The sequence below is a fragment of the Salmo salar genome, chromosome 10 (assembly GCF_965601325.2).
Source record: "Salmo salar chromosome 10, fSalSal1, whole genome shotgun sequence".
NCBI lineage: Eukaryota > Metazoa > Chordata > Actinopteri > Salmoniformes > Salmonidae > Salmo > Salmo salar.
The window spans coordinates 102925130-102949022 of record NC_138300.1 but is presented as its reverse complement, the minus strand read 5'-3'; the positions used below and the strand labels follow the sequence as shown (position 1 = coordinate 102949022).

At 43.9% G+C, this 23893-nt stretch overlaps 1 protein-coding gene across 5 annotated transcripts in view; it reads right to left on the bottom strand.

The window, feature by feature from the left end:
* The window catches only part of LOC106561274 (protein BANP), a 91236-nt gene extending 77056 nt beyond the window's left edge, over positions 1-14180 (bottom strand). The window contains exons 1-8 of one of the 5 annotated variants that reach the window (XM_082957304.1): positions 14065-14165; positions 10905-10985; positions 9985-10128; positions 9373-9451; positions 8918-9006; positions 8407-8606; positions 7964-8065; positions 7523-7695 (exon numbers count right to left, since the gene is read on the bottom strand). In XM_082957304.1, coding sequence (XP_082813430.1) covers positions 7523-7695; positions 7964-8065; positions 8407-8606; positions 8918-9006; positions 9373-9445 — 637 coding nt within the window. In that variant the 5' untranslated portion in view covers positions 9446-9451; positions 9985-10128; positions 10905-10985; positions 14065-14165. The other 4 variants (XM_014125046.2, XM_014125045.3, XM_014125048.2 and 1 more) reach the window with 4 other exon arrangements.
* Positions 14181-23893: the final 9713 nt, after the last annotated feature.

Genomic DNA, 23893 nt, shown 5'->3' with positions numbered 1-23893 from the left:
ACAAAGCCCTGACCTCAATCCTATAGAAAATTTGTGAGCAGAACTGAAAAAGCGTGAGCGAGCAGGAGGCCTACAAACCTGACTCAGTTACACCAGCTCCGTCAGGAGGAATGGGTCAAAATTCACCCAAGGAAGCATGTGGAATGCTACCCGAAACGTTTGACCCAAATTAAACAATTTAAAGGCAATGCTACCAAATACTAATTGAGTGTATGTAAACTTCTGACCCATTAGGAATGTGATGAAAGAAATAAAAGCTGAAATAAATCTCTCTCTACTATTATTCTGACATTTCACATTCTTAAAATAAAGTGGTGATCCTAACTGACCTAAGACAGGGAATTGTTACTAGGATTAAATGTCAAGAATTATGAAAAACTGAGTTTAAAACTATTTGGCTAAGGTGTATGTAAACTTCTGACTTCAACTGTATGTATGTATGTATGTATGTATGTATGTATATATGTATGTATGTACACTGCTCAAAAAAAAAGGGAACACTAAATTAACACATCCTAGACCTGAATGAATGAAATAATCTTATTAAATACTTTTTTCTTTACATAGTTGAATGTGCTTACAACAAAATCACACAAAATTAATCAATGGAAATCCAATTTATCAACCCATGGAGGTCTGGATTTGGAGTCACACTCAAAATTAAAGTGGAAAACCACACTACAGGCTGATCCAACATTGATGTAATGTCCTTAAAACAAGTCAAAATGAGGCTCAGTAGTGTGTGTGGCCTCCACGTGCCTGTATGACCTCCCTACAACGCCTGGGCATGCTCCTGATGAGGTGGCGGATGGTCTCCTGAGGGGTCTCCTCCCAGACCTGGACTAAAGCATCCGCCAACTCCTGGACAGTCTGTGGTGCAACGTGGCGTTGGTGGATGGAGCGAGACATGATGTCCCAGATGTGCTCAATTGGATTCAGGTCTGGGGAACGGGCGAGCCAGTCCATAGCATCAATGCCTTCCACTTGCAGGAACTGCTGACACACTCCAGCCACATGAGGTCTAGCATTGTCTTGCATTACGAGGAACCCAGGACCAACCGCACCATGGTCTCACAAGGGGTCTGAGGATCTCATCTCAGTACCTAATGGCAGTCAGGCTACCTCTGGCGAGCACATGGAGGGCTGTGCAGCTCCCCAAAGAAATGCCACCCCACACCATGACTGACCCACCGCCAAATCGGTCATGCTGGAGGATGTTGCAGTTCTCCACGGCGTCTCCAGACTCTGTCACGTCTGTCACATGTGCTCAGTGTGAACCTGCTTTCATCTGTGAAGAGCACAGGGCGCCAGTGACGAATTTACCAATCTTGGTGTTCTCTGGCAAATGTCAAACGTCCTGCACGGTGTTGGGCTGTAAGCACAATCCCCACCTGTGGACGTCGGGCCCTCATACCACCCTCATGGAGTCTGTTTCTGACCGTTTGAGGAGACGCATGCACATTTGTGGCCTGCTGGATGTCATTTTGCAGGGCTCTGGCAGTGCTCCTCCTGCTCCTCCTTGCACAAAGGCGGAGGTAGCGGTTCTGCTGCTGGGTTGTTGCCCTCCTACGGCCTCCTTCACGTCTCCTGATGTACTGGCCTGTCTCCTGGTAGCGCCTCCATGCTCTGGACACTACGCTGACAGACACAGCAAACCTTCTTGCCACAGCTCGCATTGATGTGCCATCCTGGATGAGCTGCACTACCTGAGCCACTTGTGTGGGTTGTAGACTCCGTCTCATGCTACCACTAGAGTGAAAGCACCGCCAGCATTCAAAAGTGACCAAAACATCAGCCAGGAAGCATAGGAACTGAGAAGTGGTCTGTGGTCACCACCTGCAGAACCACTCCTTTATTGGGGGTGTCTTGGTAATTGACTATAATTTCCACCTGTTGTCTATTCCATTTGCACAACAGCATGTAAAATGTATTGTCAATCAGTGTTGCTTCCTAAGTGGACAGTTTGATTTCACAGAAGTGTGATTGACTTGGAGTTACATTGTGTTGTTTTAGTGTTCCCTTTATTTTTTTTAACTATATATATATATATATATATATATATAGTGAGGGAAAAAAGTATTTGATCCCCTGCTGATTTTGTACGCTTGCCCACTGACAAATAAATGATCAGTCTATAATTTTAATGGTAGGTTTATTTAAACTGTGAGAGACAGAATAACAACGACAAAAAATTCAGAAAAACACATGTCAAAAATGTTATAAATTGATTTGCATTTTAATGAGGGAAATAAGTATTTGACCCCCTCTCAATCAGAAAGATTTCTGGCTCCCAGGTGTCTTTTATACAGGTAACGAGCTGAGATTAGGAGCACACTCTTAAAGGGAGTGCTCCTAATCTCAGTTTGTTACCTGTATAAAAAGACACCTGTCCACAGAAGCAATCAATCAATCCGATTCCAAAATCTCCACCATGGCCAAGACCAAAGAGCTCTCCAAGGATGTCAGGGACAAGATTGTAGACCTACACAAGGCTGGAATGGGCTACAAGACCATCGCCAAGCAGCTTGGTGAGAAGGTGACAACAGTTGGTGCGATTATTCGCAAATGGAAGAAACACAAAAGAACTGTCAATCTCCTTCGGCCTGGGGCTCCATGCAAGATCTCACCTCGTGGAGTTGCAATGATCATGAGAACGGTGAGGAATCAGCCCAGAACAACACGGGAGGATCTTGTCAATGATCTCAAGGCAGCTGGGACCATAGTCACCAAGAAAACAATTGGTAACACACTATGCCATGAAGGACTGAAATCCTGCAGCGCCCGCAAGGTCCCCCTGCTCAAGAAAGCACATATACATGCCCGTCTAAAGTTTACCAATGAACATCTGAATGATTCAGAGGACAACTGGGTGAAACTGTTATGGTCAGATGAGACCAAAATGGAGCTCTTTGGCATCAACTCAACTCGCCGTGTTTGGAGGAGGAGGAATGCTGCCTATGACCCCAAGAACACCATCCCCACCATCAAACATGGAGGTGGAAACATTATGCTTGGGGGGTGTTTTTCTGCTAAGGGGACAGGACAACTTCACCGCATCAAAGGGACGATGGACGGGGCCATGTACCGTCAAATCTTGGGTGAGAACCTCCTTCCCTCAGCCAGGGCATTGAAAATGGGTCGTGGATGGGTATTCCAGCATGACAATGACCCAAAACACACGGCCAAGGCAACAAAGAAGTGGCTCAAGAAGAAGCACATTAAGGTCCTGGAGTGGCCTAGCCAGTCTCCAGACCTTAATCCCATAGAAAATCTGTGGAGGGAGCTGAAGGTTCGAGTTGCCAAACGTCATGACTTGGAGAAGATCTGCAATGAGGAGTGGGACAAAATCCCTCCTGAGATGTGTGCAAACCTGGTGGCCAACTACAAGAAACGCCTGACCTCTGTGGGAAAGGGTTTTGCCACCAAGTTTTGCCACCAAGTACAAAGTCATGTTTTGCAGAGGGGTCAAATACTTATTTCCCTCATTAAAATGCAAATCAATATATAACATTTTTGACATGCGTTTTACTGGATTTTTTTGTTGTTATTCTGTCTCTCACTGTTCAAATAAACCTACCATTAAAATTATAGACTGATCATTTCTTTGTCAGTGGGCAAATGTACAAAATCAGCAGGGGATCAAATACTTTTTTCCCCTCACTGTATATAGTACCATTCAAAAGTTTGGACACTTTCTCATTCAAGGGTTTTTCTTTATTTTTACCATGTTCTACATTGTAGAGTAATAGCGAAGACATCAAAACTATGAAATAACACATATGGAATCATGTAGTAACCAAAACAAAGTGTTAAATCAAAATATATTTTATATTCTTCAAAGTAGTCATCCTTTGCCTCAATGACAGCTTTGCACTCTCATGGCATTCCCTCAACCAGCTTCATGAGGTAGTCACCTGGAATGCATTTCAATTAAAAGGTGTGCCTTCTTAAAAGTTAATTTGTGGAATTTCTTTCCTTTTTAATGCGTTTGAGCCAATCAGTTGTGTTGTGACAAGGTAGGGGTGGTATACAGAAGATAACCCTATTTGGTAAAAGACCAAGTCCATATTATGGCAAGAACAGCTCAAATTAGCAAAGAGAAACGATAGTCCATCATTACTTTAAAACATGAAGGTCAGTCAATATGGATAATGTCAAGAACTTTTAAAGTTTCTTCAAGCGTAGTTGCAAAAACCATCAAGCTCTATGATGAAACTGGCTCTCATGAGGACCACCACAGGAATTGAAGAACCAGAGTTACCTCTGCTTCAGAGGATAAGTTCATTAGAGTTACCAGCCTCAAATTGCAGCCCAAATAAATGCTTCACAGAGTTCAAGTAACAGACATCTCAACGTCAACTTTACAGAGGAGACTGTGTGAATCAGGAGTTCATGGTCGAATTGCTGCAAATAAACCACTACTAAAGGACACCAATAATAAGAAGAGACTTGCTTGGGCCAAGAAACACTAGCAATGGACATTAGACCGGTGGAAATCTGTCCTTTGGTCCAAATGTGAGATTTTTGGTTCCAACCGCTGTGTCTTTGAGAGACACAGAGTAGGTAAACGGATTATCTCCGCATGTGTGGTCCCCACCTTGAAGCAAGGAGGAGGTGGTGTGATGGTGTGGGGGTGCTTTGCTGGTGACACTGTCTGTGATTTATTGGCTACCACAGCATTTTGCAACGATACGCCATCCCATCTGGTTTGCGCTTAGTGGGACTATCATTTATTTTTTAACAGGACAACAATCCAACACACCTCCAAGCTGTGTAAGGGCTATTTGACCAAGAAGGAGAGTGATGAGTGCTGCATCAGATGACCTGGCCACCACAATCACCCGAGTGCAACCCAATTGAGATGGTTTGGGATGAGTTGGACCGCAGAGTGGAGGAAAAGCAGCCAACAAGTACTCAGCAACTCCTTCAATACTGTTGGAAAAGCATTCCAGGTGAAACTGGTTGAGAGAATGCCAAGCGTGTGCAAAGCTGTCATTAAGGCAAAGGGTGGCTACTTTGAAGAATCTGAAATATAAAATATATGTTGATTGGTTTAACACTTTTTTGGTCACTACATGATTCCATATGTGTTATTTCATAGTTTTGATGTCTTCACTATTATTCTACAATTTAGAAAATAGTCAAAATAAAGAAAAACCCTTGAATGAGTAGGTGTCCCCAAACTTTTGACTGGTACTGTATGTATGTATGTATGTATGTATGTATGTATGTATGTATGTATGTTTTATGAATATATATTTTTGTAGTCTTCGTATATACACAGATCCCACAGGCGCATGCACTGAAATACTTCAGATAGGCCTAGGCCTACACCTTCCTAATCTCTGCTTGTGCTGACACCACAGCACAGCCTTCTGGTGAGCATCAAGACTACACCGGCATACATTTCTGGAGGTAATTATGTTAACTTTTTGAGAAAAACATGGTGCCCTTTCGGCTAATGCTGACTAAAACACATTGTCATGGAAACTCGCATCTGCAAATGAATGAATGTATGCCAAAATAACATCTTTGATGCTAACCAAGGAACTCCAAGAAACCACTCAAAACAGCCCAAACAACAATAACAAAAACAACAGCATTCGCTGCAGTCAGAAGCTTTGCTCAATCATAAAAACCTTTCCTCTCCTCAGGCTTCTCCGTGACCACCGGGAAAGCCACTGAGTCCCGACAGAGTGAGACATCATCCTCGAGGACTTCAAAACAGTCTGAGTGAGACAATAGCTACCACAGATGCCTCACCACAGATGTCTACGCTGGTAATGATACAGAGTGAAACATCCCTACACATCAACTCAGCACCATTATACACCAAGACAGGTGGTACAGTCATGGCCAAAAGTTTTGAGAATGACAGAAATATTAATTTCCACAAAGTTTGCTGCTTCAGTGTCTTTAGATATTTTTGTCAGATGTTACTATGGAATACTGAAGTATAATTACAAGCATTCAATAAGTGCCAAAGGCTTTTATTGACAATTACATTAAGTTGATGCAAAGAGTTAATATTTGCAGTGTTGACCCTTCTTTTTCAAGACCTCTGCAAGCCGCCCTGGCATGCTGTCAATTAACTTCTGGGCCACATCCTGTTTGATGGCAGCCCATTCTTGCATAATCTATGCTTGGAGTTTGTCAGAATTTGTCGGGTTTTGTTTGTCCACCTGCCTCTTGAGGATTGACCACAAGTTCTCAATGGGATTAAGGTCTGGGGAGTTTCCTGGCCATGGACCCAAAATATCGATGTTTTGTTCCCCAAGCCACTTAGTTATCACTTTTGCCTTATGGCAAGGTGCTCCATCATGCTGGAAAAGGCATTGTTCGTCACCAAACTGTTCCTGGATGGTTGGGAGAAGTTGCTCTCGGAGGATGTGTTGGAACCATTCTTTATTCATGGCTGTGTTCATAGGCAAAATTGTGAGTGAGCCCACTCCCTTGGCTGAGAAGCAACCCCACAAATGAATGGTCTCAGAATGCTTTACTGTTGGCATGACACAGGACTGATGGTAGCGCTCACTTTGTCTTCTCCGGACAAGCTTTTTTCCAGATGCCCCAAACAATCGGAAAGGGGATTCATCAGAGAAAATGACTTTACCCCAGTCCTCAGCAGTCCAATCCCTGTACCTTTTGCAGAATATCAGTCTGTCCCTGATGTTTTTCCTGGAGAGAAGTGGCTTCTTTGCTGCCCTTCTTGACACCAGGCCATCCTCCAAAAGTCTTCGCCTCACTGTGTATGCAGATGCACTCACACCTGCCTGCTGCCATTCCTAAGCAAGCTCTGTACTGGTGGTGCTCCGAACCTGCAGCTAAATCAACTAGGAGACGGTCCTGGCGTTTGCTAGACTTTCTTGGGTGTCCTGAAGCCTTCTTCACAACAATTGAACCACTCTCCTTGCATGGCAAAGAGGGACTTTGCAATTAATTGCAATTCATCTGATCACTCTTCAAACATTCTGGAGTATATGCAAATTGCCATCATACAAACTGAGGCAGCAGACTGTGAAAATTCATATTTGTGTCATTCTCAAAACTTTTGGCCAAGACTGTACTATTTGGGTGTTAAGCAAGAAGTAGCCGGGCAACATATCACATTCACAAATCAAAGTCAAGCTGCATTGGAGTTCAAATGTGTTTGATGGTATCCGTCTCACTGAGAAGACTCCAGCAGGATTCACACTGATGAACAGTTCATCAAGTGACTTGTTTCTTTACACTCTTTAAGCCACGTTTGGAACATGCATGTGTTTCTCAAAGCAAATCAAATTGTATTGGTCACATACACATGGTTAGCAGATGTTAATGCCAGTGTAGCAAAACGCTTGTGCTTCTAGTTCCGACCATGCAGTAATATCTAACATGTAATCTAACAATTTCACAACAACTACCTTATACACACAAGTGTAAAGGAATGAATAAGAATATGTACATATAAATACATGGATGTGTTTGTGTGTGTGTTTCTTGGTTTCTGTGTATGTGTGCACGTGTTCTGACAGCGCCGTACCCTCTGAGTTGAGGGTGATGAGGGTGACGTTCTGGGTGCTCTGGGCGTTGTTGGTCTGGCCGCTGTTGGACACAGAGTCACTGGCCTCTGAGCCGCTCTCCTGGTCCTCCTGGCTGTCCTCCGGCGCCGGCACTTTCACCAGGAACGTGTTCTGCCTCCGCCCGCCCACCGTGCTGACGGATCACACACGCGCATAGAAACACACACAGGCTGAGTTACAGCCACGTATCAACACAGGGACATGAGCCGAGCCCATTCGTGTTCCATTGTGTTCTGTGTGAGCCACTAAACTCTGCAGGGTTCAGAGTACCATTGTATTATGAGGGTTCTGTGTTGAACAAACTTTAGTGGGGATCACAGTTTCATGCACAACAGTGTTTGTTCTATACTCAATTCTACATTCTGCATGATGACAGAAGAAAACAGGTGTCAGCCACTCACTTGCTGAGGAGGTTCTCCAGGGAATCTGCCCCTCGAGTTACTGGCTCCTCCTGGCCCTTCGGTCGGTCTTGGCTCACTATCACATTGGTCTGTGGAACAACACTGCAGGGGCAGACGGGGAATTCTTCAGTGTCTAATACCTCAACAGACTCCAGTGCAAAATTGTGTTCATGGGAATAGGCGCATTCTACTCTAGCACTCACTTGTAAGAGAATGAGTACTACGCCACAACTCCCTAACCCTCATAAAGCACAAGTCAACTAGTGTCATCGTCCCCCAGTGTACCACCCTGATCTCACCCTGACCAGTCCCAGTCTAAGTCCCAGAATTTTATCCCACCACGATCCCCAGTCCTAACCAGGGTCATGTTCATTAGGCACCAAGCGGAATAAAACAACAGGGAAAGACTACCTGAACTTGTCCAGGTCCAAACCTCAACTCACCAACGCACTTTATTCCAGGTCTGGGTGGCACCCAGAGGGGAGCCGGCCACCATGGGGACCTGGATGGGCGCCTGGTTCTTGTTGACAACAGCATCCAGCTTCCTCTCCAGGGCCCGGCACGTCGCCTCCACCACCTGCAGCTTGGCCTCCATGTTGTCCAGACGCTGGCAGATCGTCTGGCTAATGGAGTACAACAAGGTCTGGGGATTGGAAAAGTGAAAGAGGCAGAGGGAAAGAAAGTTCATTGTGTGTGCGTAAGAAAAGGTGGGTGCTACATGTTACACATTGGTGGTTGATGAAGTGAGCTTCCCTTTTACAATGCAGAGAGCTTAGAGACCTTGTAAAAATCACTAAAGCAGGCCTTTATAAACGCAATTTATGCTTTATTTTCATAGGACAAACAAGCTGACATGCTCACATGAGTGATTCAGCTTGGAAGTACATACTGAATCCAATCACTCACAGCAAGGTGAGTATACCCACGACCACGATGTAGTGCAGGAGTAACTACCTTTAGAGATGCATCCTGGGAGCTGTTGTCCACCCTTGGCCTTTTCCTGTCAGGCTTGTCATCACAATCTTCATGATTGTCCAAAACATCTAAAACAAATCCCAAATGCAGTCAAGCACAGTAAAACATACACACGATCATGAAAAAAACTACCAGATGCACTGTTGACGCTTATAAGTAGCTCTTCCAAATCAAGCAATTTAACCAAATGTACCCAAATGGTTCATAGCTACCATGAAGATAAAACAACTTAAGCCAGAATTAAAGCTGAACCATTAGCCAGTCAGTGGTCCTTTACAATACAGGCAAATGACTGTAAAGAGACAACTTCAGAGGGATGAGCATTACATTTATCTTGAGCCAGCAATTTCCCCCTAATTGTTTTCCTGGTCAGGTCACATGACCCTAGTTATGGTGATCGGACAGAGCTTTGTGGTCTTTAATAAAGATCTTACCAGTCTGGTCGCCTTGGCCTAAGTCCTCCACTGCTATCTGTACCATCTCTGCCAAATCTTGGTCCGACATCATTCAGACCTGTAAAGCCAGAGAGCCACAAAACAACATCATTATTGCAAATAAAAGAGAATTGACATTCTCAGGCTGTTCAACCCCAACATCAGTGAATTTATAACTGTCAGTAATAAGCAAACAAAACAAAGGGGCTCTTATCATCATCTATCCTGATGCCTAGTCACTTTACGCTTGCTTATATGTACAGTTGAAGCCGGAAGTTTACGTACACTTAGGTTGGAGTCATTAAAACTCGTTTTTCAACCACTCCACAAATTTCTTGTTAACAAACTATAGTGTTGGCAAGTCGGTTAAGACATCTACTTAGTGCATGACACAAGTCATTTTTCAAAAAATTGTTTACAGATTATTTCACTTATAATTCAATGTATCACAATTCCAGTGGGTCAGAAGTTTACATACACTAATTTGACTGTGCCTTTAAACAGCTTGGAAAATTCCTGAAATTATGTAATGGCTTTAGAAGCTTCTGATAGTCTAATTGACATCATTTGAGTCAATTGGAGGTGTACCTGTGGATGTGTTTCAAGGCCTACCTTCAAACTCAGTGCCTCTTTGCTTGACATCATGGGAAAATCTAAAGAAATCAGCCAGGACCTCAGAAAAAAAAATTGTTGACCTCCACAAGTCTGGTTCATCCTTGGGAGCAATTTCCAAATGCCTGAAGGTACCACGTTCATCTGTACAAACAATAGTACACATGTATAAACACCATGGGACCACACAGCCGTCATACCGCTCAGGAAGGAGACGCGATCTGTCTCCTAGAGATGAACGTACTTTGGTGCGAAAAGTGCAAATCAATCCCAGAACAACAGCAAAGGACCTTGTGAAGATACTGGAGGAAACAGGTACAAAAGTATCTATAACCACAGTAAAAACGAGTCCGATATCGACATGACCCGAAAGGCCGCTCAGCAAGGAAGAAGCCCCTGCTCCAAAACCGCCATAAAAAAGGCAGACTACGGTTTGCAACTGCACATGGGGACAAAGATCGTACTTTTTGGAGAAATGTCCTCTGGTCTGATGAAACAAAAATAGAACTGTTAGGCCATAATGACCATCGTTATGTTTGGAGGAAAAAGGGGGAGGCTTGCAAGCCGAAGAACACCATCTCAACTGTGAAGCACTGGGGTGGCAGCATCATGTTGTGGGGGTGCTTTGCTGCAGGAGGGACTGGTGCACTTCACAAAATAGATGGCATCATGAGGTAGGAAAATTATGTGGATATATTGAAGCAAAATCTCAAGACATCAGTCAGGAAGTTAAAACTTGGTCGCAAATGGATCTTCCAAATGGACAATGACCCCAAGCATGCTTCCAAAGTTGTGACAAAATGGCTTAAGGACAACAAAGTCAAGGTATCAGAGTGCCCATCACAAAGCCCTGACCTCAATCCTATAGAACATTTGTGGGCAGAACTGAAAAAGCGTGTGCGAGCAGGAGGCCTACAAACCTGACTCAGTTACACCAGCTCCGTCAGGAGGAATGGGCCAAAATTCACCCAACTTGCTGTGTGAAGCATGTGGAAGGATACCTGAAACATTTGACCCAAATTAAACAATTTAAAGGCAATGCTACCAAATACTAATTGAGTGTATGTAAACTTCTGACCCACTGGAAATGTGATGAAAGAAATAAAAGCTGAAATAAATCATTCTCTACTATTATTCTGACATTTCACATTCTTAAAATAAAGTGATCCTAACTGACCTAAAACAGGGAATTTTTACTAGGATTAAATGTCAGGAATTGTGAAAAACTGAGTTTAAATGTATTTGGCTAAGGTGTATATAAACTTCTGACTTCAACTGTACATATCTACCTCAAGTACCCCTGCGCATTGATATGTTTCTGGTACACCCTGCATATGGCTTCATTCTTGTACATTTTATTCTTTGTGTTATAATTTTTAACTCTGCATTGTTGGTAAGGGCTTGTAATTAAGCACTTCACTAAAGTGTACACGTGACAATTACAATTTGATTGGGGTCTGGGATGCATTTGTTTCAATAGTGGTTGGGTCATGTTACTTGGCTGATCGCGCCCTAGCAACTCCTTGTGGCGGACCGGGTGCCTGCAGGCTGACATCGATTGCCAGTTGAATGGTGTTTCCTCCGACACATTGGTGTGGCTGGCTTCCGGGTTAAGCAGGCAGGTGTTTAGGAACGCGGTTAGGCGGGTCATGTTATTGCCTCTCCCGAGCCCATTGGGGAGTTGCAGCGTTGAGACAATATCAAAAGTTCGGACACACCTACTCATTCAAAGGTTTTTCTTTCAATTTTGACTATTTTCTACATTGTAGAATAATAGTAAAGACATCAAAACTATGAAATAACACATATGGAATCATGTAGAAACCAAAAAAAAGTGTTAAACAAATCAAAATATATTTTAGATTCTTTGCCTTGATGACAGCTTTGCACACTTGGCATTCTCTCAACCAGCTTCATGAGGAATGCTTGTCCAACAGTCTTAAAGGAGTTCACACATATGCTCAGCACTTGTTGGCTGCTTTTCCTTCACTCTGCGGTCGATCTCATCCCAAACCATTTCAATTGGGTAGAGGTCAGGTCATCTGATGCAGCACTCCATCACTCTCCTTCTTGGTCAAATAGCCCTTACACAGCCTGGTGGTGTGTTTTGGGTCATTGTCCTGTTGTAAAACTAATGATAGTCCCACTAAGCGCAAGCCAGATGGGATAGAGTATCGCTGCAGAATGCTGTGGTAGCCATGCTGGTTAAGTGTGCCTTGAATTCTAAATAAATTACTGAGTATCACTAGCAAAGCACCCCCACACCTCTTCCTCCATGCTTCACGGTGGGAACCACACATGCAGAGATCATCCGTTCACCTACAATGCATCTCAAAGACACAGCGGTTGGAACTAAAAATTGAGGCACACCTGTTATTTTAAATGCATTCCAGGTGACTACCTCATGAAGCTGGTTGAGAGAATGCCAAGAGTGTGCAAAGCTGTCATCAAGGCTATGGGTGGCTATTTGTTTAACCCTTTTTTGGTTACTACATGATTCCATACGTGTTATTTCATAGTTTACAATGTAGAAAATAGTTTTAAAAAATGGAATGAGTAGGTGTGTCCAAACTTTTGACAGGTACTGTATACATGGTGATAGATCCACCTTTACCTCAGACATGCTAGAAGAAATGTTTGCCATATTGCTTACACCTGTTCAACCCTCTCAAATCTCCAGAAGTGTCCAGAGGGTAGGGGGTGTTTCTGGACAGGGCCCTGGAATCGAGGACAATTGAGAAAGAACCTTTTCTTTTCCCCACTGTTCACTGTGTGCTGGGGTGAAGTTTTACCTGAGTTAGTCTGAGTCATAGGACAAATAACTGTATTTATTATTTATAAGCTACTCAATTGTGTTGGCTTCTTCAGCAAGATTCCTAATATGGGTGCATCTGGAAAGGAGGAAGTTACTTTATACTACTGAGAATGATGTACCCTATGGTTCCTTGAAATAAACATATTTGAAAAGTTCAGTTTGCACATTAATTGCTCTTCTTTTACAGTTCCACACAGATGTTTAATTAGTTGAATATACTGGAGAACAGTTCAGTGAGTGCATGTGTCATGGTCTAACTTTGCCTGCTAATCATGGGCTATTGTGTAGTGCCTAGTGGCACAAAATGGACCAGAGGCTCCAGACAACGAGCTGTTCATGTACATTAGTTAGATCATGGTTGTAGACAATGTTAGCTAGAAAGCTAACTTTTAAGACGAAGTTGCAGATACAAGTATTATAGGTCTTCTTGATATTGATTCTTAGCTATCTAAAACGGGACTCCTTAAAAACACGCCACTTCGACACATCTACGACCGGAAGTACATTTTTCGTTGCAGGTTATAATTTACACAGTTGGTTAGGGTAATTAGTTTAGGGTTAGTTAAAGGGTTCGCGAAAATGCTCTCCTAACCTGTAACGGAAAGTCACTTCCGGTCGTGGCTGTATCGAAGTGGCGTGTTTTAAGAGTCCCGCCTTGTCTAAAATCATGACTGTCCACCATTGCATGTGACGTTAGCTAGCTTGTGAGCTGTACATTAACTTGCTGACAAGTCTCATTTACATTCTGGATAGGCCTAGATTAGTCAATGCATTGTGATGTACTGTAGTTGTTATTGGTTCTTGGCTAACAGTTGAAAATGTGAATTGGAAACCATTCTGAGGAGTTAGCAGGCGTGCGCTACGTTGCTAGTTAGCTGGGCTAGTATCTATGCAGGGTAAATAGGGAAACATATCGCTGACAAATATCTTCCAGAACAGGCTACAAATTCAGTCACAGATAGCAGTGTAGTTAGATGTGATGTATCCGGGCAAAACCATTGCCATTCCATCAGGTTAACTAGCTACCGCACATTTGCGAGTTGTAGACGGAATAGCTGCAGCGTGCTAAAAGCCAGATAACACAATCACGCAATGGTAGCTAGCTAGGCCTCAATGTCCGTCCATGGCAGCGGAATAGATGTATGTTGCGGTTGGTACCATATTAATAGTCCTGTGAAATAACATTTTGAATGCGGGTTGAAAGCACCCAGTATCTCCACTTCTGGCTCACGAGATATGTACGGTGTTAGATTGGGTTATATTACCGTGTGAATGATGAATTCTCGTGTTGTTTGTAGGGATTCCGATAACGGCGTCCTTCCTCGCGAGAGAAAAAGGCTGAACGTCGGCTCGCTTCCTCGACTTCTTTTTTTTCGGGGGGGGGAGGGGGATCGCAACCAACTGAAATGTGCATACAACGCCACCTACTGTACAGGAGTGTGAGGCCGGTCACGACCAACCTATACCACTATATTCTCTTAATAACTAACCCTGAATTTCGAACAAAATGTAATAATTACTTACAAACTGAACTACTCCCATCACCCCCACCCAAAATATCACCCCATTCCCGTCCAACCTCTTTGACCCTGTAAAACAACCTCAACCTTTGTACATCATACATTTCACAAAATAATAACATATTCTTAGTTGCACCTCCTCTATCCACTGCAATCCAACAATTATCGCAACCATTTCTGTTGAATATACAGATAAATAATTTGTTAGTCTCTTGCATAGATTAACATTAACACCTGGTCCTGTCTTCCCAATTATGGGATCCTTTAAACCATCTGTATACACTGCAAGGCAAGAATAAAACTGACTACTAATATATTGATCCACAATTGTTCCTACATTGTGGCAATTTTAGCATGTAAATCTTGGTGGGGCAAACAACAATTTTTGGTGAGGGATGCATGCCAGCAAAGCCACTACACAACACTAAACAATACATTAATTGCACATTGATTGCCCACAAACTGTTAAGGCCTACATAAAGCTGTCCCAGAGCAGAGTCCAAACAGCAGTACCAACACCTTACCACTGCTACACCTGGCTATCAGCAGAGCCTTGTCTGGCAGTGAAATAGTTCATTCAGCCTCATTTACTGCCTTATAAAAAACATAGCTGATATGGCTGACTTGCTTAAAATAATATGGTTTCAACAGACAACTGAGATGTACAAAATATGGAATAAGGGGACGACAAGCAGATAATAGTGTCACGCTGTATAATGATAGGTGACAGGCGCAGGAATGCATAATAGGGTTTTTTATTTCTCCACCCCAAAAAAGTATGTCATGAAAACGACAGGGACGAAGCCCAAAACAAACACGTGTATATATACCTTTGAAGTCGGAAGTTTACATATACCTTAGCCAAATACATTTAAACTCAGTTTTTCACAATTCCTGACATTTAATCCTAGTAAAAATTCCCTGTTTTAGGTCAGTTAGGATCACCACCTTGTTTTAAGAATGTGAAATGTCAAAAAAATAGTAGAGAGAATGATTTATTTCAGCTTTTATTTCTTTCATCACATTCCCAGTGGGTCAGAAGTTTACATACACTCAATTAGTGTTTGGTAGCATTGCATTTAAATTGTTTAACTTGGGTGAAACGTTTTGGATAGCCTTCCACAAGCTTCCCACAATAAGCTGGGTGAATGTTGGCCCATTCCTCCTGACAGAGCTGGTGTAACTGAGTCAGGTTAGTAGGATCGTTGATCGTACACACTTTTTCAGTTCTGCCCACAAATTTTCAATAGGATTGTGGTCAGGGCTTTGTGATGGCAACTCCAATACCTTGACTTTGTTGTCCTTAAGCCATTTTGCCACAACTTTGGGGGTATGCTTGGGGTCATTGTCCGTTTGGAAGACCCATTTGCGACCAAGATTTAACTTACTGACTGATGTCTTGAGATGTTGCTTCAATATATCCACAGAATTTTCCGTCCTCTTGATGCCATCAATTTTGTGAAGTGCACCAGTCCCTCCTGCAGCAAAGCACCCCAACAACATGATGCTGCCACCCCCGTGCTTCACGGTTGGGATGGTGTTCTTCGGCTTGCAAGCATCCCCCTTTTCCCTCCAAACATAACAATGGTCACTATGGCCAAACAGTTCTATTTTTGTTTCATCAGACCAGAGAACATTTCTCCAAAAAGTACGATCTTTGTCCCCATGTGCAGTTGCAAACCGTAGTCTGGCTTTTTTATGGCGGTTTTGGAGCAGTGGCTTCTTCCTTGCTGAGCGGCCTTTTAGGTTATGTCGATATAGGACTCGTTTTATTGTGAATATAGATACTTTTGTACCTGTTTCCTCCAGCATCTTCACAGGGTCCTTTGCTGTTGTTCTGGGATTAATTTTCACTTTTTGCACCAAAGTACGTTCATCTCAAGGAGGCAGAACGCGTCTCCTTCCTGAGCGGTATGACGGCTGCATGGTCCCATGGTGTTTAAACATGCGTACTATTGATTGTACAGATGAACACGGTACCTTCTGGCATTTGGAAATTGCTCCTAAGGATGAACCAGACTTGTGGAGGTCTATAATTGTTTTTCTGAGGTCTTGGCTGATTTCTTTAGATTTTCCCATGATGTCAAACAAAGAGGCACTGAGTTTGAAGGTAGGCCTTGAAATGCATCCACAGGTACACCTCCAATTGACTCAAATGATGTCAATTAGCCTATCAGAAGCTTCTGGAATTTTCCAAGCTGTTTAAAAGGCACAGTCAACTTAGTGTATGTCACTTCTGACCCACTGGAATTGTGATACAGTGAAATAATCTGTCTGTAAACAATTGTTGGAAAAATTACTTGTGTCATGCACAAAGTAGATGCCCTAACCGACTTGTCAAAACTATAGTTGTTAGTGGTTGAAAAGTGAGTTAAAATGACTCCAACCTAAGTATATGTAAACTTCCGACTTCAACTGTATATACACACATATATATATATATACACGTTATATACACATACATATATATATATACACAGTATCTCACAAAAGTGAGTACACCCATCACATTTTTGTAAATATTTGAGTATATCTTTTCATGTGACGACACTGAAGAAATAACACTTTGCTACAATGTGAAGTAGTGAGTGTACAGCTTGTATAACAGTGTACATTTGCTGTCCCCTCAAAATAACACAAAACACAGCCATTAATGTCTAAACCGCTGGCAACAAAAGTGAGTACACCCCTAAGTGAAAATATCCAAATTGGGCCCAAAGTGTCAATATTTTGTGTGGCCACCAACATTTTCCAGCACTGCCTTAACCCTCTTGGGCATGGAGTTCACCAGAGCTTTACAGGTTGCCACTGGAGTCCTCTTCCACTCCTCCATGACGACATCACGAAGCTGGTGGATGTTAGAGACCTTGCACTTGTCGTGTCTTTGGCATCATTAAAACTGAAGTCATATTTATCAAATAACTCTCTGTAATTATTATTACGCGATTAACCTTATTAATCATGTAACTGTAATTAACTAGGAAGTCGGGGCACCAAGGAAAATATTCAGATTACAAAGTTATAATTTTCCTAATATAACTTTCAGATATTTTAATATCTGATCAATTAGTCTTCGAATTAATGAATTATTATTTAGCTCACGCCAGTCTCATTCCAAACGTCGTAAATTGTTGGTTATCTGCACGAACCCAGTCTTCACTATGAGTCATCCATACATCAATTGTCTTAAAATCATTTATTTACTAACAAAGTAATTCACAGAAATGCATAACAAACAGTAGATATCGTTACAAAGAAATGATAGAGGAATGTGCCCTAGTGGGCTAAACCGGCATGGCGGCTTGTTAGACAAAAGGGGGGTGGGGGGGTCAACTGAGAAGGCACTACAGAGTTGATAATTATAACAATTGAAATACTAATCCTTTGCACATGAACGCTCACTCATTCGGGAACAATTGCAATCAATATATATATTTACGCTCAGTGTGTCGTCGGGATCTCTGTTGAAAAGTTTGTTTCTGTTGGAGAGTCTGTCCGCCCTCTCTCTCTGTCGTGGTTAGAATGGGTAGTTCAGAGTGACATTCATTCATGTCGTTATAGAATAGCTGTTTTCGGCGGTTGTCAGTCTTCGCGTTCAATGATACCGAATTCCTAGCTGCAGACTAGTAATTAATATCAAAGACTTGTTCTTATTCTGTCGGTATCGATAGTCTAAGAGTTTAACCACGTGGTATGGTTAAAAGTTAATCAAGAGAAATGCATGGTCTCCAACCTTTAGCCATCTCGTAATTGAGGTAAGCTCGGTCTCCTGATGGAAAACATAGGTGGGGGTTTTATTCGGGACATAGAAAAAGGCTGTCTCATGACGCCAGGTCCTGTCTGTGTCCCTGGGGGCGTGCCAAGGACTTAGTGAACTTTAAACAGAAATACAACTCACTCACATTAACATCATTACATAGCATCCCATCATCTCACAAATAGCTTCATCCCTATTCATTCATTTTATACAACCATGTAGATGTAAGGCTCATAGCTGAGGCTATTATATAAACATGATTATGGTCTTGTCTCTCATGAGTTTCACAAAATTGTACCAAACGGACCAGTTCATAGCTGGATTCTTCACCGATCTTTTATACCTTCTCCAGAACCTGAATATTGTTCGGTTGTCAAGTTCTGTGAGGTAGAAGAATTCCTTTGTGTGGTCTATGAAAACTCTCTCTCTTGATACTGTGGCCATGAGGAGAGGATCTCCTCATAGGAATTTACGACCTCTTCTGACCACAGCAGCCTGGGTGTAGGAGACAGAGGGAGATGGTGCAAAGGTAGGGGGATGGTGCTCGTAGTGTCCAAAGAGGGCAACGTCATGACACACTCCTCCACCTTCCGTTTGAGGATGCCCCACAGATGCTCAATAGGGTTTAGGTCTGGAGACATGCTTGGCCAGTCCATCACCTTTACCCTCAGCTTCTTTAGCAAGGCAGTGGTCGTCTTGGAGATGTGTTTGGGGTCGTTATCATGTTGGAATATTGCCCTGCAGCCCAGTCTCCAAAGGTAGGGGATCATGCTCTGCTTTAGTATGTCACAGTACATGTTGGCATTCATGGTTCCCTCAATGAACTGTAGCTCCCCAGTGCCGGCAGCACTCATGCAGCCCCAGACCATGACACTCCCACCACCATGCTTGACTGTAGGCAAGACACACTAGTCTTTGTACTCCTCACCTGGTTGCCGCCACACACGCTTGACACCATCTGAACCAAATAAGTTTATCTTGGTCTCATCACACCACAGGACATGGTTCCAGTAATCCATGTCCTTAGTCTGCTTGTCTTCAGCAAACTGTTTGCGGGCTTTCTTGTGCATCATCTTTAGAAGAGGCTTCCTTCTGTGACGACAACCATGCAGACCAATTTGATGCAGTGTGCAGCGTATGGTCTGAGCACTGACAGGCTGACCCCCCACCCCTTCAACCTCTGCAGCAATGCTGGCAGCACTCATATGTCTATTTCCCAAAGACAACCTCTGGATATGATGCTGAGCACGTGCACTCAACTTCTTTGGTCGACCATGGCGAGACCTGTTCTGAGTGGAACCTGTCCTGTTAAACCGCTGTATGGTCTTGGACACCGTGCTGCAGCTCAGTTTCAGGGTCTTGGCAATCTTCTTATAGCCCAGGCCATCTTTATGTAGAGCAACAATAATTTTTTTCAGATCCTCAGAGAGTTCTTTGCCATGAGGTGCCATGTTGAACTTCCAGTGACCAGTCAGTATGAGAGCGATGACACCAAATTTAACACATCTGCTCCCCATTCACACCTGAGACCTTGTAACACTAACGAGTCACATGACACCGGGGAGGGAGAATGGCTAATTTGGCCCAATTTGGACATTTTCACTTAGGGGGTGTACTCACTTTTGTTGCCAGCGGTTTAGACATTAATGGCTGTGTGTTGAGTTATTTTGAGGGGACAGCAAATTTACACTGTTATACAAGCTGTACACACACTACTTTACATTGTAGCAAAGTGTCATTTCTTCAGTGTTGTCAGATGAAAAGATAAACTCAAATATTTACAAAAATGTGAGGGGTGTACTCACTTTTGTGAGATACTGTATATATATATACACTGCTCAAAAAAAGAAAGGGAACACTTAAACAACACAATGTAACTCCAAGTCAATCACACTTCTGTGAAATCAAACTGTCCACTTCGGAAGCAACACTGATTGACAATACATTTCACATGCTGTTGTACAAATGGAATAGACAACAGGTGGAAATTATAGGCATTTAGCAAGACACCCCCAATAAAGGAGTGGTTCTGCAGGTGGGGACCACAGACCACTTCTCAGTTCCTATGCTTCCTGGCTGATGTTTTGGTCACTTTTGAATGCTGGCGGTGCTTTCACTCTAGTGGTAGCATGAGACGGAGTCTACAACCCACACAAGTGGCTCAGGTAGTGCAGCTCATCCAGGATGGCACATCAATGCGAGCTGTGGCAAGAAGGTTTGCTGTGTCTGTCAGCGTAGTGTCCAGAGCATGGAGGCGCTACCAGGAGACAGGCCAGTACATCAGGAGACGTGGAGGAGGCCGTAGGAGGGCAACAATCCAGCAGCAGGACCGCTACCTCCGCCTTTGTGCAAGGAGGAGTAGGAGAAGCACTGCCAGAGCCCTGCAAAATGACCTCCAGCAGGCCACAAATGTGCATGTGTCTGCTCAAACGGTCAGAAACAGACTCCATGAGGGTGGTATGAGGGCCCGACGTCCACAGGTGGGGGTTGTGCTTACAGCCAGCTCCCTTATCAACCTCCATGGGTTGATAAGGGAACACTTAAACAACATCCTAGATCTAAATAAAACACAGGGATGTAACCCAAACAAAAGAGCGAGATATAAACCTCTATATAATATGGGACAAGATCCATAATAACAAGTGCACAATAACACGTAGCATGAAAGCCGATACAACAGAGCACAGGTACTCACAAGACCAACGGACACGGGACAATAATCGACAAGGACAATGGGGAACAGAGGGCACATATACAGTATACACATACTAATCAGGGGGAATGGGAACCAGGTGTGCGTAATGAGACAAGACAATCCGGGGTTGGTGGTAATGAATCCAATTCAGTGACGCCTAGAAGGCCGGTGACGTAGACCTCCGGAGCTGGTGAACGGAATGAGCAGCAGTTCCAGGGGGATCCGTGACAGTACCTCCTGACGCGCTGCACCAGCAGGGGGAAGACACCGGCCTCGGGGACGACCACAGGAACGCGGTGCGGGTCAGTCAGGGTGCCAACTGTGAAAATCCCTGGTCAGCGAAGCATCCAGGATGTCCATCGCAGGAACCCAGCAACGCTCCTCTGGGCCATACCCCTCCCAGTCGATGAGGTACTGGATACACCCCACCCGATGCCTCAAATCCAGGACTTCACGGACCGAGTACACCGGACCTCCCTCGATGTCCAGAGGAGGAGGCAGGGCATCACTGGGTCCAGCCTCAGTGAGGGGACCAGGCACCACTGGTCTGAGGAGAGACAAATGAAAAGTCAGGTTAATGCGGTAATCAGCAGGGAATTGCAAACAGTACATTACCTCATTAACCCTCCTCAGGACTTCTGCCCCACAAACCCATGGGCTCAGCTTCGGGCAGGGCAGGCGGAGGGGCAAGTTCCAGGTAGAGAGACAGACCCGATCTCCTGGAGAGGAAACAGGCGCCTAACTGCTGTGGTCGGCCTGTTCCCTGTGCTGACGCACGGCCCGCTGGAGACGAGTGTGCACAGCGTTCCAGGTCTCCTCAGCGCACTGAAACCACTCGTCCACCGCAGGGGCCTCAGTCTGACTCGGATGCCAAGGTGCCAGGGTCGGCTGATTTTTTAAATTTTTTATTTCACCTTTATTTAACCAGGTAAGCTAGTTGAGAACAAGTTCTCATTTACAACTGCGACCTGGCCAAGATAAAGCAAAGCAGTGCGACACAAACAACAACACAGAGTTACACATAGAATAAACAAACGTACAGTCAATAACACAATAGAAAAAAAGAAAGTCTATATACAGTGTGTGCAAATGGCGTGAGGAGGTAAGCAATAAATAGGCCATAGTAGCGGAGTAATTACAATTTAGCAAATTAACACTGGAGTGATAGATGAGCAGATGATGATGTGCAAGTAGAAATACTGGTGTGCAAAAGAGCAGAAAAGTAAATAAAACAATATGGGGATGAGGTCGGTAGATTGGGTGGGCTATTTACAGATGGGCTATGTACAGCTGCAGCGATCGGTTAGCTGCTCAGATAGCTGATGTTTAAGTTAGTGAGGGAAATATAAGTCTCTAGCTTCAGCGATTTTTGCAATTTGTTTCAGTCACTGGCAGCAGAGAACTGTAAGGAAAGGCGGCCAAATGAGGTGTTGGCTTTGGGGAGGACCAGTGAGATATACCTGCTGGAGCACGTGCTACGGGTGGGGGTTGTTATCTTGACCAGTGAGCTGAGATAAGGCGGAGCTTTACCTAGCATAGACTTATAGATGACCTGGAGCCAGTGGGTCTGGCGACGAATATGTAGCAAGGGCCAGCCGACTAGAGCATACAGGTCGCAGTGGTGGGTGGTATAAGGGGCTTTGGTAAAAAACGCATGGCACTGTGATAGACTGCATCCAATTTGCTGAGTAGAGAATTGTAAGCTATTTTGTAAATGACATTGCCGACGTCGAGGATTGGTAGAATAGTCAATTTTACGAGGGTATGTTTGGTGGCGTGAGTGAAGGAGGCTTTGTTGCGAAATAGGAAGCCAATTCTAGATTTGATTTTGGATTGGAGATGTTTAATATGAGTCTGGAAGGAGAGTTTACAGTCTAGCCAGACACCTTGGTATTTGTAGTTGTCCACATATTCTAAGTCAGAACCATCCAGAGTAGTGATGCTAGTCGGGCGGGCAGGCGGGTGCGGGCAGCGAACGGTTGAAAAGCATGCATTTGGTTTTACTAGCGTTTAAGAGCAGTTGGAGGCCACGGAAGGAGTGTTATATGGCACTGAAGCTCGTTTGGAGGTTAGTTAACACAGTGTCCAAAGAAGGGCCAGAAGTATACAGAACGGTGTCGTCTGTGTAGAGGTGGATCAGGGAATCACCCGCAGCAAGAGCAACATCATTGATATATACAGAGAAATGAGTCGGCCTGAGAATTGATCCCTGTGGTGCCCCCATAGAGACTGCCAGAGGTCCGGACAACAGGCCCTCCGATTTTACACACTGAACTCTGTCTGAGAAGTAGTTAGTGAACCAGGCGAGGCAGCCATTTGAGAAACCAAGGCCGTTGAGTCTGCCAATAAGAATACGGTGATTGACAGAGTTGAAAGCCTTGGCCAGGTCGATGAAGACGGCTGCACAGTACTGTCTTTTATCGATGGCGGTTATGATATTGTTTAGTTCCTTGAGCGTGGCTGACATGCACCCGTCACCAGTTCGGAAACCGGATTGCACAGCGGAGAAGGTACGGTGGGAATCGAAATGGTCAGTGATCTGTTTATTAACTTGGCTTTCGAAGCCTTTAAAGGCAGGCAGGGCAGGATGGATATAGGTCTGTAACAGTTTGGGTCTAGAGTGTCACCCCCTTTGAAGAGGGGGATGACCACGGCAGCTTTCCAATCTTTAGGGATCTCGGAAAATACGAAAGAGAGGTTGAACAGACTGGAAATAGGGGTTGCAAAAATGGCGGCAGATAATTTTAGAAAGAGAGGGTCCAGATTGTCTAGCCCAGGTGATTTGTACGGGTCCAGGTTTTGCAGCTCTTTCAGAACATCTGCTATCTGGATTTGGGTGAAGGAGAAGCTGGGGAGGCTTGGGCAAGAGCTACAGGATACACATTTCTGTTTGAAAAAGCTAGTTATTGCTTTCCTAACTGACTGCGTGTATTGGTTCCTGACTTCCCTGAAAAGTTGCATATCGCGGGGACTATTCAATGCTAGTGCAGTCCGGCACAGGATGTTTTTTTGCTGGTCAGGGGGAGTCAGGTCTGGAGTGAACCAAGGGCTATATCTGTTCTTAGTTCTACATTTTTTGAAAGGTGCATGCTTATTTAAGATGGTGAGGAAATTACCTTTAA